At 40.5% G+C, this 13,906-nt stretch overlaps 1 protein-coding gene across 5 annotated transcripts in view; it reads left to right on the top strand.

Moving 5' to 3' along the window:
* The window catches only part of PAQR3 (progestin and adipoQ receptor family member 3), a 27,639-nt gene continuing 13,733 nt past the window's right edge, over positions 1 to 13,906 (top strand). For all 5 annotated transcript variants that reach the window (XR_015250386.1, XR_015250388.1, XR_015250389.1 and 2 more), the window contains exons 1-4: positions 1 to 384; positions 4,364 to 4,526; positions 9,223 to 9,378; positions 12,745 to 12,942. Coding sequence is in view for 1 of the 5 variants with exons in the window: in XM_025921945.2 (XP_025777730.1) it covers positions 200 to 384; positions 4,364 to 4,526; positions 9,223 to 9,378; positions 12,745 to 12,942 (702 nt within the window). In the remaining 4 variants the exon portion in view is untranslated. The remainder of the gene's footprint in view (positions 385 to 4,363; positions 4,527 to 9,222; positions 9,379 to 12,744; positions 12,943 to 13,906) is intronic.

The following is a 13,906-nucleotide window of genomic DNA, read 5'->3' on the forward strand; positions in this document are numbered from 1 at the left end:
CGACGCCGCCCGGTCAGCAGCGGCGCTGACGGCTGTGGCCGGTCAGAGCTCTGAGCGGGGCCTGGGCAGCGGCGGGGCCGTAGGACCTCGCGCTGCGTTCGCGGGCTCCGGGGCGGGGGCGGCGGCGGCGAAGCCCCCTCCCCGGGGAGGCGGGGCCTGGGCGAGCTCCCCAGCCGGGGAGCGGCGGCGGCTGGGAAAGATGCATCAGAAGCTGCTGAAGAGCGCTCATTACATCGAGCTGGGCAGCTACCAGTACTGGCCAGTCCTGGTGCCCCGCGGCATCCGTCTCTACACCTACGAACAGATCCCCGTGTCCCTCAAGGACAACCCGTACATCACCGACGGCTACCGGGCCTACCTGCCCTCCAGGCTGTGTATCAAAAGGTACAGTCTGGCCGCCTGCGCGCCTGGGGGGCGCGCCGGCAGCCCCTCCTCCCCACCTTTTTTGTCTGGGGTCCCTGGTGTTTTCCCTGCTTTTCTCCGTGCCTGTCATTTCCTAGCTGCCCCATCCCTTTCATTCCTTTTTGCCACCTCTCCCGTCTTGTTATCTTTCCTCCTCCCCCGCCCGGGTGCCAGATCCACGGAATAATGACAGTTAACAATGTTTATAATTACCACTATAGCAATTTTTCCTATGGCGCTTTGCATTTTACAGAGGGCTTCTAGATCCTTTATCCCATTTGGTGCTTATTAGAATCGACCCCACTGACGATGGCCAAGTGATACTTGCCCCTGTGTATACCTAAGCTTTATTTTTAGAGTAGCCCTGTGGAAACTCAGATGCTTTGGGCCAAATAAAATGCCTAACATGATATATAATAGGAAATTATAATAATATAATAGAAAACAAGTTCACATTGCCATATGCAATGTATGGGTATATATATGTATATGGATATACATATAGAGAGAGAGAGAGAGAGAGAGAAACCCAATTCATTCATTGAGCAGATACTATGGAGCCCCTCCTAGGTGCCAGGTACTATACTAAGTCAAGCAGAGAACAGCAGACAAGGCCCTTGTTCTTCTCATGAAACTAAGGTTTGGTCTGAGTGACACGCATTAAAGAGGTAATAACTCTATTGCATAATAACCAGTGTGAAAAACGCTGTGTAGTAAAAGTGCTGTAGCAAAGAGAGCCTATAACGGGCACCACCCTCCACTAGAGCCCTAGAAGCATTTCTAAGAAAGGACTTTCTTCATCATCTAAACCTTTAAAACTATGAGTCCCTTGAAAGCCTGGGTTTTAAAAAACAAAACTGAAAAACCAGTGTTCTAGTTCTTAAAATAGCAGAATAACTTTGTGTTAAAACTTTGTGTTAGGTATATACTTATAGAACTCCACTTTAAGAGAATTAAGGTACAGGGGCGCCTGGGGGGCTCAGTAGGTTACCATCCAGACTCTTGATTTCAGCTCAGGTCATGATCTCAAGGTTCATGAGTTTGAGCCCCGCATCAGGCTCTGCTCTGACAGCTCGGAGTGTGCTTGGGATTCTCTCTCTCTCCTTTTCTCTCCCCACCCCCGACCCCACCTCTCCTCTGCTCTCTCTCTCTCTCAAAATAAACATTTTTAAATATAAGAGAATTAAGGTGCAGATATCGGTTAGCTCTAGGATACCGTGGTGACAAACCCCAACGCTGGAATGTAGGCTGTTAAGTTGCTCAAGAAGCAACCACGTGTCTGATTCTTGGTCTTCTTTTGAGCATAGTCTTTCCTCAGTTTTTTCTGTCCTGTCTTGAAAGTGTTTTGGACTCACAGTCACAAAGTGACATTTCTGCCCATCCCTACTTCAGTGGATGGCCCACAAGCCTTCACAGTTTGAATCCTAAGTACTATCCCCCCCCCCCGACCCCCACTGTCTCCTTTGCATAAATTTATTACACAAGAAATCAGAGCTAGGCCCTGCTATGGATGTGGACTCCACAAGAACAGAGCAGGTAGCGAATTGCCGTTAAGTATTTTATACCCACGTAGCAATAGTCCTCTGCATTCTGATGTTAGTGTCCAAATCTCATGGATTGAGAAACGAAATACATACAGTGCTTTAATGTTGGGTTGTTGAGTCAAAAAGACTTGGTTATCCAGATCTGCACTTAACCATTGTGGGACCTTGAACAAAGTTAACCTCTCTGAGCCTTATTTTCCCCTCTTGTGAAAATGAGGGTAATCACAATGTGTGCTCCAAAAAATATCAAGGATTAAATGAGATTATGTATATAAAATGCTACACAGGGTGTGGCACCTAACAAGCCCTCGGTAAATGGTGACTCACTTGTTATCGTTGTGATTATTGACTTTGAAGGTGAACAAAGTATGGGTAACTTCTCACAGCATAAGAGTAGATTCTCTACGGGGAATATTTTTCCAAGTGCTCGTCCCACCAGCTTGGTCTTTTCCAGGTTCAGCTTCTGCCCTCTCTTCTTCTGGCTGTCAAGAGTGACCAGAACAGATTTTGGATGGAAGGAGAGGTTTTGTATGTCACAGCTGTTCTGCCAACACTGTTAGTTGGAAGGAGCATGCCAAAGCTTGTGGCTCTCAGTTCAGTTACTCAGGGTATACTGGGTTTCACTAAGTGAAAAGTTTTGAGGCAACAGGCAGAGCAGAGTATTGATCGTCAAAACAGTTGTATAGTTACAGGTGTTCCTTCACATTCCTGCGTCCTTACCCCGCCCCAATATAAGTGGTCTTGCTACTTGACGCTTGTACAGGGTAAAACCTGAAATTCATAACAAGATTCACTTTATTCTTGATAATCAATTGATAGTGTGAGACCCTGTTATGTTTATGATGCGGGAAAATGAGAACCATGGTGATTCCTACCAATTCAGTACATTGGAGGTATATACGTTAATGCTTATTTATAAGGATTCTGAACCAGTAAACGTCAAAGATCTTAGTTTAAACAAAAAGATTTGATTTTGCAAGAGAACTGCAAGAGAATTTTAATCATTAGGCATGATGTCACCTTCTATTGATGAGTTCTATTCACAGCTGGGGAAGCAGTTCACAAAATGGAGGAGCTGGAAGTGACTTGCTCATGATCACAGAGCTAATTTGTTGCTGAGGGTGAGGATGCAGGAGCAGTGACCCTTGTGACTCGTGGTTGGCGTGGTGCACTTTACACCAGCCTGTGCTGTCAAGACGACTTAAACTCAAAGCAGTTAGGCATTTAGTGAGCAAATAGTACTGATGTTAAAAGTAACCGATTGTTCCTAAAAAAGGAGAAAGTCATGCCACCTGTGAACTAGTTTGGTTTCAAACAGCCACTGAAAAATTGTTCCAGCATGCCTATCTTTTTTTTTTTTTTTTTAACGTTCATTTATTTATTTTGAGAGAGAGGGAGGGAGAGAGCACAGGTGTGTGCAGGCAAGCCGGGGAGGGGCAGAGAGGGAGAATCCCAAGCAGGCTCTGCACTGTTAGCATAGAGCCCAGCGTGGGGCTCCATCTCACAAATCGTGAGATCATGACCTGAGCCAAAATCAAACGTCAGACGCTCAACCGACTGAGCCACACAGGCACTACCCCTGACATGCCTGTCTTAAAGGACATTTCCAGTGGTACAGTTTGTATTTATTCTGCTTCTCTTGAGTCTGTTTAATTTTGCATTTACATTTGATGAGTACTAAAAAGGTACTTTAAGTTTGTGCCTGACCTTATACTTGGCAGGCTTTCAGATACCTGTTTTTAAACATGTAAGTATGTAGCTAACATCCAGATTTAATCTGCACATTCATTTCTATGGACATTTAGCATCTAGTCTGAGCAAGGCACTATGCTTGGGACAGTGGTGTCATAAAGAAGGATGGTGCCAGCCATTAGGGAGTTGATAGGCTGGAGGACAAGAAGGAATTTATACATAAATAACTCATATGAGGAGGGAAATGGTAAATATGATAATAGGGTGAGCACCAAAAGAGCTCTAAAATGTCAGGATTGGTGGAGACATGGATGAACTTAAAAATTTAATTAAACAGGGGTGCCTGGGTGGCTCAGTCAGTGAAATGTCTGAACTCAGCTCAAATCATGATTTCACAGTTCATGAATTGAAGCCTGGCATCAGGCTCCGTGCTAACAGCTCAGAGCCTGGAGCCTGCTTAGGATTGTGTGTCTCCTTCTCTCTCTGCCCCTCCCCTGCTCACACTCTGTCTCTTTCAAAAAATAAACATTAAAAAAATGTTTTTAATATCCTTTTAAAGATTAATTGAGCAGAGTGAGATGTTGTATTTAAAAGGCAAATATGAGGGTAAGGGCTTAAAGCAATAAGTGTTGGATAACTGCCCCCCAAAACTGTCCCTAATCTTTTAGATGCTGACAGTGAACAAGACAGTATAAATCTGAGATGCATTTTTGTTTGTTTTCCAGTTTGTTTATTTTATCTAATGAGACGGTAAATATCTGGAGTCATTTGCTGGGTTTCTTTCTCTTCTTTACACTGGGAATATATGACATGACATCAGTGTTACCTTCGGCAAGTGCATCCAGAGAAGATTTTGTAATTTGTTCTATTTGTCTTTTCTGCTTCCAGGTAAGTCATTTCACAAACACCATTATTGGTAAAGAGAACTTTAGTCAGACAAGCTTGGGCAAGTGATCTTACTTCACGCCCACCACTTGCTTTACAGAGTCCCAACATAGCATATAGGTTAGTTTATTCATTTTTATAATATAAGCACCAAAAATGTTTTTATGAGAGTATATTTGGACTTTACTGTTAGAGTATACTTGAAATCCAACAGACTTTAAAGACTGAGAAAGTTTCTTTCCTTTTCTTTCCCTTTTTAGACATTTCTGTTGTAAGATTAAGATAAGGATAAAAAATATATAAGGATAGGAACCTCTGTACTCTTATTTTCTGGCAGAGATAGAACACTAGTTACTGCTTAAAACTTGTTTGAGAAGTGTTCCCCGTCTTTTTCCTATTTATAGGTCTGAGATTTTGCATTTGCTTCCTTACTGTCTTAATTTTAACGTCTTGTTTTGCTGTTGCTTTAATGTTCATTTCCTTTGGTCTTTTTATGCTTGCCTGGTTTCAGATTCTTTTAGTTTCTCCTCCTCTCTACCTGTTGTATTTGTTAGTTCCCTAGCACTTACATTTTTCTTCAAGGATCTGTAAAATTCCTTTAACAGTTACATATAATAGTTTTAAAAGCAAATAATCCTAAAGAAGAAGTCAAATGTGGACCATAATCCTGCTGACATTTTTTAAATTAAATAAAATGTAGAGAGTACAGAAAAACAAAAAAATTAAAAGAGAAAGCTATCATCTCCATTCTTCCAAACAGAGGCCAGCACTCCCTGCAGTTAACCTGTGGCTGCTGTTTGAAAGGTGTATCTGTAAGCCAGCTGCACAGATATTGCACAATGTGTTGTTTAACTTCAGACCTTCATCATTCAACTCAAGTTAAAACTTGGGAGTTAAATGACCAAAAACACATTGGGAACATCTCCCCTCCCCTTTTTTTCCTAATTCTAGTTTCTGGAATAATTTTAAATTTCTTTAAGTGAAAGAATACCTGTATTTTTATGTTATTATTATTTGAAATTTATTTTTTCTTTAAGTATTTTTTACGGTATACTCATTCTCAGGTTTGATTTTTGTCCTGATGGCAGCCTAAACATCTCTTAGAATCCATCTCTGGTTTGAAAATGAAAATGAATCAATTTCTTTACAGTTAAATTTTTAGATGTATCTTACAGACTAAGATGCCCTTAATAACCATTAATAAGCAGAACTGGTTTATACTCTACTGTTAATTATATGGATAGTATCTACTTTGAGAATCCCACATGTTTTCCTCAGCCCCCAGCTCTTCCCTTTATTCCTTCACCATCTAGCCAGAACTGATGTTAATTCAGGGAAAGCATATTAATTTTTATATTGGCTTAAGAAAACAATGCATTGCAGAGCTGAAAAGCTGAAATAATTACAACTGCCAATGAAAAAACACCCAAAATGTTACAGTGACTTGCCCAGGGTTACTGAGCAGGACAGTTAAATCCTGTTCTAGCTACTAGTGCAATGATCTTTCTGGACAAGATGCTAATGACAGCTGAAGACAGCACATCTTCCCTACTGAAAACTACCATTTCTGTTATTTTATTTTTATGAAATTAAATTTATAACTTGCTCAATTTTTCTAAATTCTTAGAGTGAGCAGGCAATATGGTAAATCACAAGGATTGATTTACATGTAATTAAAAAAAAATTTTTTTAACATTCATTTATTTTTGAGAGACAGAGCACGAGCAGGGGAGGGGCAGAGAGAGAAGGAGACAGAATCTGAAGCAGGCCCCAGGCTCTGAGCTGTCAGCACAGAGCCTGATGCAGGGCTCGAACCCACGAACTGTGAGATCATGACCTGAGTTGAAGTCAAATACTTAACCAACTGAGCCACCCAGTGCCCCAATTTACATGTAATTTTTAAAAGACATAACATTGTTTCCTCTTTCACGTGTACCATTTTATATGCTCAGTGTTTTCCTACCAACCAGATTATTAGAGTACATTCTGAATGTAGAATAGTAGAATGTAATTTCAAGGTCTTTGAACTTTCCTAGAGGTCTTTCTGTATGAGGGAAGAGTAGAATATAGGCATGCCTTTCCCTAGATTCATTTCATTTACATTCAGTTCCCCAAATATTTTTTTGAATGCCTCCTATCTAGACCCAGGCACTAAGCTAGGCATCGGGAATACAGTGCTGAACAAAACCAACCTGTCATAAAAATCAAGTCACCTAGGTGGGAGGGCCGAAGGGAGTGAGGCAGGGCATTTAAGCAGAAAAAATAGTTTGTGTAAAGGCCCAGAAGCAAGAGATAGTTCAGCACTTTCTGGACTTGTAGGTGTTGACCTTTCTGGTTGGATCATAGGAGAATGGAGAAAGATGAGGCTGAAGAAGAAGAAGCCAGATCCTGAAGTATTTGGTTATCATGCCAAGGAGATTGATATAGAATGTCACACTCTGATTTTCTGTCTACCTTGATGGAGAGAGATATTCCACAGACGGAAAGTTCCCAGAAAACTGAAACCATACTCCATTTGTCAGATAATTTTTCAGGCAGTTTTTTTAAGGAACTCTAATAATAATACATTTCTTTTAAAACAGAACGTACTGGGGCGCCTGGGTGGCGCAGTCGGTTAAGCGTCCGACTTCAGCCAGGTCACGATCTCGTGGTCCGGGAGTTCGAGCCCCGCGTCGGGCTCTGGGCTGATGGCTCAGAGCCTGGAGCCTGTTTCCGATTCTGTGTCTCCCTCTCTCTCTGCCCCTCCCCCGTTCATGCTCTGTCTCTCTCTGTCCCAAAAATAAATAAACGTTGAAAAAAAAAAATTAAAAATAAATAAATAAATAAATAAATAAATAAATAAATAAATAAAACAGAACATACTAAGTATAGGTTTACTTTTTAAAAACTCAGTGTTCTCTACTACACTCTATATTCAACTTTCCTTTTGATAATTGTAATTTTTCTCTTTATTTTCCTTTTCACAATAAAACTGGCTTTACTATTTCTTACTATTGCCATAAAATATATTCATGTAGGAGTTCAAACAAACAAAACAGTATATGGAAGAAAGTAAAAGCCATTTGAAATTCTGCTTTCCAGAGGTAACCACATTTGACATTTCGGTTAAGTTCCCCCAGACATTTGTGTATGAGCAATTGCCTCCTGCCTGCCTACTTACCTGTCTACCTAATTCTGAGCTATCATCATCTCTGCTTGCTGTTTTGTGTCACTCAACATTGTGACGATGAGATCTTTCCTTGTCAATGAAAATATGTACCTTGGTATTCTCTGAATTTACTGTGTTTAATCTGAAGGGTAATCTGAGAAAACAAATAACCAAGCTTCTTAGAATTATATTTAATTGGGTCAGTGAACTCCTGACTTGTGGCTTAGTAGCCAAAGCCACAGACTGATGAAGATTTTAGACTATGGATGAAGAAATGACATTGCGGCTAGGTACACTTTTAAATAATGGTATTGAGGCTGTGGTGCCTGATTAGGTTTGTTTAATGACCAGATTCTGGAATAGCTACCTGACCATTTGTCTGCCTTAGCAGTTGCTTACAAAATATTTGTCAGTTTGACCTACTTCATATAATCTATCTGTGCCATTTTCTGTACCCCCACTGTCACTGGCTTAGGATAGGGTCTTGCCACTGCTCTCTAGGGCTACTCTTAAAACCTCCCATCTTAGCCTTTCTGTAAGACTGCACTTAAACTCTTCAGTAGTAGCACACCTAGCCCATCATATTGATGTTAAAATTCTTTGATGTGTAGAACTTGTCATAATTGTATTATGAGAGGGCCACATGACAGTCCTTAATGGTCTGTGTTTTCAATATGTTGCTTTTCCTGTGGACCCTCCAATAAATATGTGAGCACTTTTATTTATATTCTTGAGGAATGCCAGAACAGCCTTTTAAGATCCAGTGTAAGTGGCATCCCTTCTGTGAAGCTCTTTTCCCCACCATTTCACCCACCAAATGCACACATACACCCACAAGCCCATTCCTCCCCTCCTCCCCTGTGCTCTGCACTGACTTTTCCTATAGGACTTCTTCTATTACCACTGTTCGTTCATTCATTTCAGAAAAATCTCTCAGAGAATAGAGGTCTCATCCTTGAATCCCCAGTGCATGATACACAGCAGGTATTTAATGGCTGAAGGGAGTTCAACCATAACAACCTTATCAATCTTAAGAGCAGCTGAATCAGATTAGCTTTGCTCTCAATATGGCAACACATAAAGTCAGCATAAGTCATAATCATTTTTTCTTGGACACAACAAAGCTGTGTTTAACTCACAACCCAAAAATAAACTCTATACAATGAACTCTTGCACAGACACGAAAAGTCTTAAGTGAAGAAACCAAATTGCAGAACAGAATGTATAATTTGATTCCATTTGATTAACTTTAAAAAGTATATATCATATGTGTCTGTGTGGACTTGTATATCATACATGTTCAATACATTCTTTGAAGATACCTAGAAGGACACATAACAAATGTTATCAGGGGCTAATCCTGGGTAATAGATTAAGTGGGAGGAGCTTATGTTTTTACATCATACAATTCTGTGTTCTTTGATTATCTTTTTAAGGACATGGATTACTTCTACAGTGGGTACTTTTTTAAAAAGGAAACTGACTGCCACACAGGAGTTGCTTTAATTTCTTTTTGTTTAGCTTTGCTAAGATTTGTTCTATTTTCCATAGGTCTGTATGCTTTGCTCTGTGGGCTATCATCTTTTTTCTTGCCATCGATCAGAAAAAACCTGTCGAAGATGGATGGCATTAGATTATGCAGGAATTTCTATTGGAATACTGGGCTGCTATGTCTCTGGTGTATTTTATGCTTTTTATTGTAATAATGTAAGTAACTTAAAACATTTTATATTCTACTTTTCATGTAGGTCTTGGGTTTTATTGCCATGAATGTTTCCTTTGAACTTCTGAATAAACACATAATTAAGTTATAGAAGAAACAGAAGAGTCTCGTGTGTATATAAACTCATTTTTCAAAATGGCCCTGCGATCTCTAACATCTATTATCAGTTCCATACTCATTTTACTAATTTTCCATTGAAATATATATTTGAAGATATTTTCTTGAAACTAATGTAAACTAATTTTCTCAAAACCAAAAGTTACGTTTCCACTAAACCCATATAGCTATGTGATCCCTCAGATGCACATTACATGTCTTTTATTTTTGTGTCTATAGATCTGAAGTTAAAGTTAGCGCTTGATAAAATTAGGAAGCTGGCTGCTGCTTGCTATTTTCCCTGATCCTTACTCCTCTTTCAGTGGAAAAAATAAAGGGTGTGTCTGTGAGTGTGTTGACCCAATTCTTCATAAGAAATATGTTTTCCTTTCCTTAGTCTTACATTTGGAGGTAGGCATAGAGGCAGACCAGCTAGGAGGTAAGTGACTTAACAAATATGCATCTATTCTGAGTTCTAAATCAGCTCTACCTTCTGACTCTGATGTCACCAAAGTCAGTTGTGTCCTTGTGCAAAGCACCATTTGAAGCCCTGCTATCAGATCATATAGCACCTGAGCTAAAAATATTGGGCCGCCAAACTATTGAAGATAACTCTCTACCTCATTACTTCATGTCCCAGTTGAGGAAGCAAACTGAATCTTCCCCTGGGCCCAGCAAGCCCTCCCACTCAGAAAGTCCTGCCCTCCTACCTTACTCTTTTCTTTTTCTTTTGTCCTTTAGTTTCTTCCTCTCAGAGCCAGAACAGAGCTGCTCGGGGGCAGTTCACATCCTAGGCACCCCTAGCCCTCTTCACAAGGACTAGAGCCTGTCCTCTCCACAAGCCCTCCGCATGTCACAGGTGCTCCAAGCCAGACTCCCCAGCCGTCACTTCCTGGGACGACTGGCTACAGCACAGGATTCTGCTGACTTGGGAATTCTTAAGTAGGACCTTTGTCTGTACGCAGTAACAGAGATGACTGCCAGTAAAGCTGAAGTGTAAAACTAGCAAACAGGAAAATCATAAATTTGGTTTGAAGTAAGAGAATTGCTCATTGTAGCCACTTACTTATGAGCCATTTGCTTTTTAGGCCTAATCATGTTGGAACTTAAGCATATAATTAAACATATATGCAGTTAACCTTGTAAATTAATTTGATTTGAGTAAAGTACTCATATCTGCTCAGCTTTCACTTACTGATTTTGCATGAAACTGTTTACATCTTTTAGAAAATTTGAGGGAATAAGCTGATAGCTAGGAGCTTGTGAGTGCAGTTATGTAATGATTGAATTGTTTTACTTATTCTTTCTTTCTTTGAAACCTAAGCCGTTTTTTGTTTACCTGTTCCTAAACATACCTGATAATCCAGGAGACTAGTGGGACACTTTGTGCATCTCTCTTCAGAAAAGCTAGAAGTAGGAGAAAGACAACTACTGGAACTAATGATTATTTTTTTTTTAATTTTTTTAATGTTTATTTTATTTTTGAGACAGAGACAGAGTATGAACGGGGGAGGGTCAGAGAAAGAGGGAGACACAGAATCTGAAACAGGCTCCAGGCTCTGAGCTGTCAGCACAGAGCCCGATGCGGGGCTCGAACTCACGGACCATGAGATCATGACCTGAGCCGAAGTCGGATGCTTAACCAACTGAGCCACCCAGGTGCCCCTGGAACTAATGATTATTTAAAGGAAAAATTGTTTTCTTTCCTCTGGTACCCGACCATTTCCAAATATCTGGTTTCTATAGTGGCTCTTTATCTTTTAAGGAACACAGGCTACTTTGAGAATGCAATTGAAAACTCTAGACCCTCCGTCCAGGAGAATGTACATTTGGGCAGAGACTAACCAAACAATTTGACATGGGATTTCAGGGAGCTAGTAGCCCTACAGAAGTCCTTGGAGCCCAGCTGAAGAACTCTGCCCCATGTGATGCTAACTTTTGAGCTTCCAACTGCTCATTTAGATACCTAAATATTCTATAAGCCCTTCAGACTTAAAATATTTAAAAATGAACATTGTTTTGGGGCACCCGGGTGGCTCAGTTGGTTAAGTGTCTGACTTCGGCTCAGGTCATGATCTTGCAGTTCGTGTTTTCAAGCCTGCATCAGGCTCTGTGCTGACAGCTCAGAGCCTGGAGCCTGCTTTGGATTCTCTGTCTCCCTGTCTCTCTGCCCCTCCCCTGCTTGCACACGGTCTCTCTCTCAAAAACAAACAAACATTAAAAAAAATTAAAATGATCATTGTCTCATGCTTTCCCATTCTCTCTCCCTCACCCCCCACCCCCACACACACACACAGACACACCTGGCTCATCTTTGCTCATTTGCTGCATTAGTAAAAGCCACTTGCATGGCCTTTCTTACTGGGAACAGTCCAGCTATCTTCTACTGCCCTCTCACACATCCAGTCAGCCATTAAGATTTTAGTTTATTTTTAAAAAGTCTCCTGAATCTGCTGCTTACATCTGTCTTCTTTGTTCAACAAGAGCCCAAGCCCCTGTTCTCTCTTTGAATCAGTTATTCCAATTAATATTCTAGTTGGCTTCCTGTCACCTCTTTGTTTTTCACACTGATGTCAGAGTTCTATTTCTAATAAGTCATTTTGAAAAGCAAGCCCGTCATCTCCTTCTTAACACTGCCATTCCCCCAGTGCCAGCACGGTACAGTTCCAAATACTTAGCCTCACAGTACGCTGCCTTTCAGCCTCCCTTCTCAAAACCTTCCCACCGTATGCTCTGTTCCTTTTCCTTGAGAACTCCCTCTTCCCACAGAATCATATGAATTCCTCAAGACCCTGCTTAGATATCATCTCCTCTGTGAAGCATTTATTAGCCACTCTAGGTAACAATTGTCCCCTCCTCTGTGTTCACACATTCTGTTCACAGCTCTTGTCATTGGATTATAATCATTTCTTTATGTCTGCCCCTCCCATAGTCTATGAGCTCACTCACTGAGAGAGTCCATGTCGTAGTCAGCTTTGTTTCTACAGGACTGAAGTTGTCTCTGGCATATAATAGGTACTCAAAAAATGCTTTTTTATGAGTAAGTGTGGTTTCCACTAGCTCTCTTTGGAATTTGGTTTGTCCTCCTAAGAAACCTAACAGTTATATGGAACAGGAATGTTGTAAGGAAGGAAGTTCATCATGTTTAGAAATGAAAAAACTACATAAGTAGTCTTCTACATATAATGTAAAAGCCAGAATTAGTCTTTTCCTTCTCTTATTTGTGTAACAATTAACACTTGATTTCCTTCTAGTACTGGCGTCAAGTGTACTTGATCACAGTGCTTGCCATGATCCTGGCAGTGTTCTTCGCACAGATCCATCCCAATTACCTCACCCAGCAGTGGCAGAGGCTCCGTTCTATCATCTTCTGTTCTGTTTCGGGATACGGAGTGATCCCAACTCTTCACTGGGTTTGGCTCAATGGAGGAATCGGTGCTCCTATTGTACAGGTAGGTTGAATGTAGTCAATGGTTTTTTCTTTTTTTTTTTTTTTTGTCCTTTCAGTTGTATTCATTTTGGGTAAAGTACTATAATCAGACCAGGTGGGTGGGTCTGTGTCATTTGAGAAAATACTTATAACTGCATATTGATGCCATAATTTTCACATCTATATAAAGAAGTACGCCTTGCAGGATAAAGAAGTGTAACTACTGTTTTTTTCTGCGATATCTTTCTGTGAAATGATATATTCTTAACTCTCCTTGAGTGTGTAAATACCCAAGTCATTATCAGTGGAGGACTTCCAAGTTTCCAGCTTTGTCAGCTAGGGCAGAGATAATGCCAGTGATAACGCAAATTTGGAACTAGGAGGAATTGATTGATGGATTTTTGTGGAGGAGAAGGAGCTGGGAAAGATTTTTCCTTGGACCTGTTGAGTCGAGGCACCTGTGGGATGTAAAGGTGGAGATGGGGTTGGAATTTAGGTCAGAGTTTGAAACTAGTGATGAAGATTTGATCATGTCCCACCCATCAAGGAAATTATATTGAGAAGTAAAAGAAGAGCTATAAGAGTTAGGTATTATGGGCCAAGTCGGAGTACATTAAAGAAGTGGCTCAGTGAGAACTCCTCAGTATTCTTGAGATTAGAAATAAGACTTCAGATCTCAGAGATCCATGTAAAAATGCCTTAAATATGCACTGGAGAATAAATTTAAGAATTTTTAACATCAGTAAGTATGCCAAGAAATCTAGCAGAAAGCAGATATACTTGTTGCAGTGAGACCTTTGTCTGAAATATGGGGATTTAAATGCAGGTTTTATTAAAAAAAAAAAAAAATCCTAGTTTTTTTAGAAGACCAGGGAACTAATAATAGGCTTTACACACACTGCATGAAGTTGGTAACAGCATGGTAGAAAGCATTTAGGTATAAAACAGAAAGGGAGGAAGGAAGGAAGGAAGGAAAGAAGGAAGGA

The sequence above is a fragment of the Puma concolor genome, chromosome B1, assembly GCF_028749965.1.
Source record: "Puma concolor isolate L17-30 chromosome B1, mPumCon1.1.hap2, whole genome shotgun sequence".
Lineage (NCBI taxonomy): Eukaryota > Metazoa > Chordata > Mammalia > Carnivora > Felidae > Puma > Puma concolor.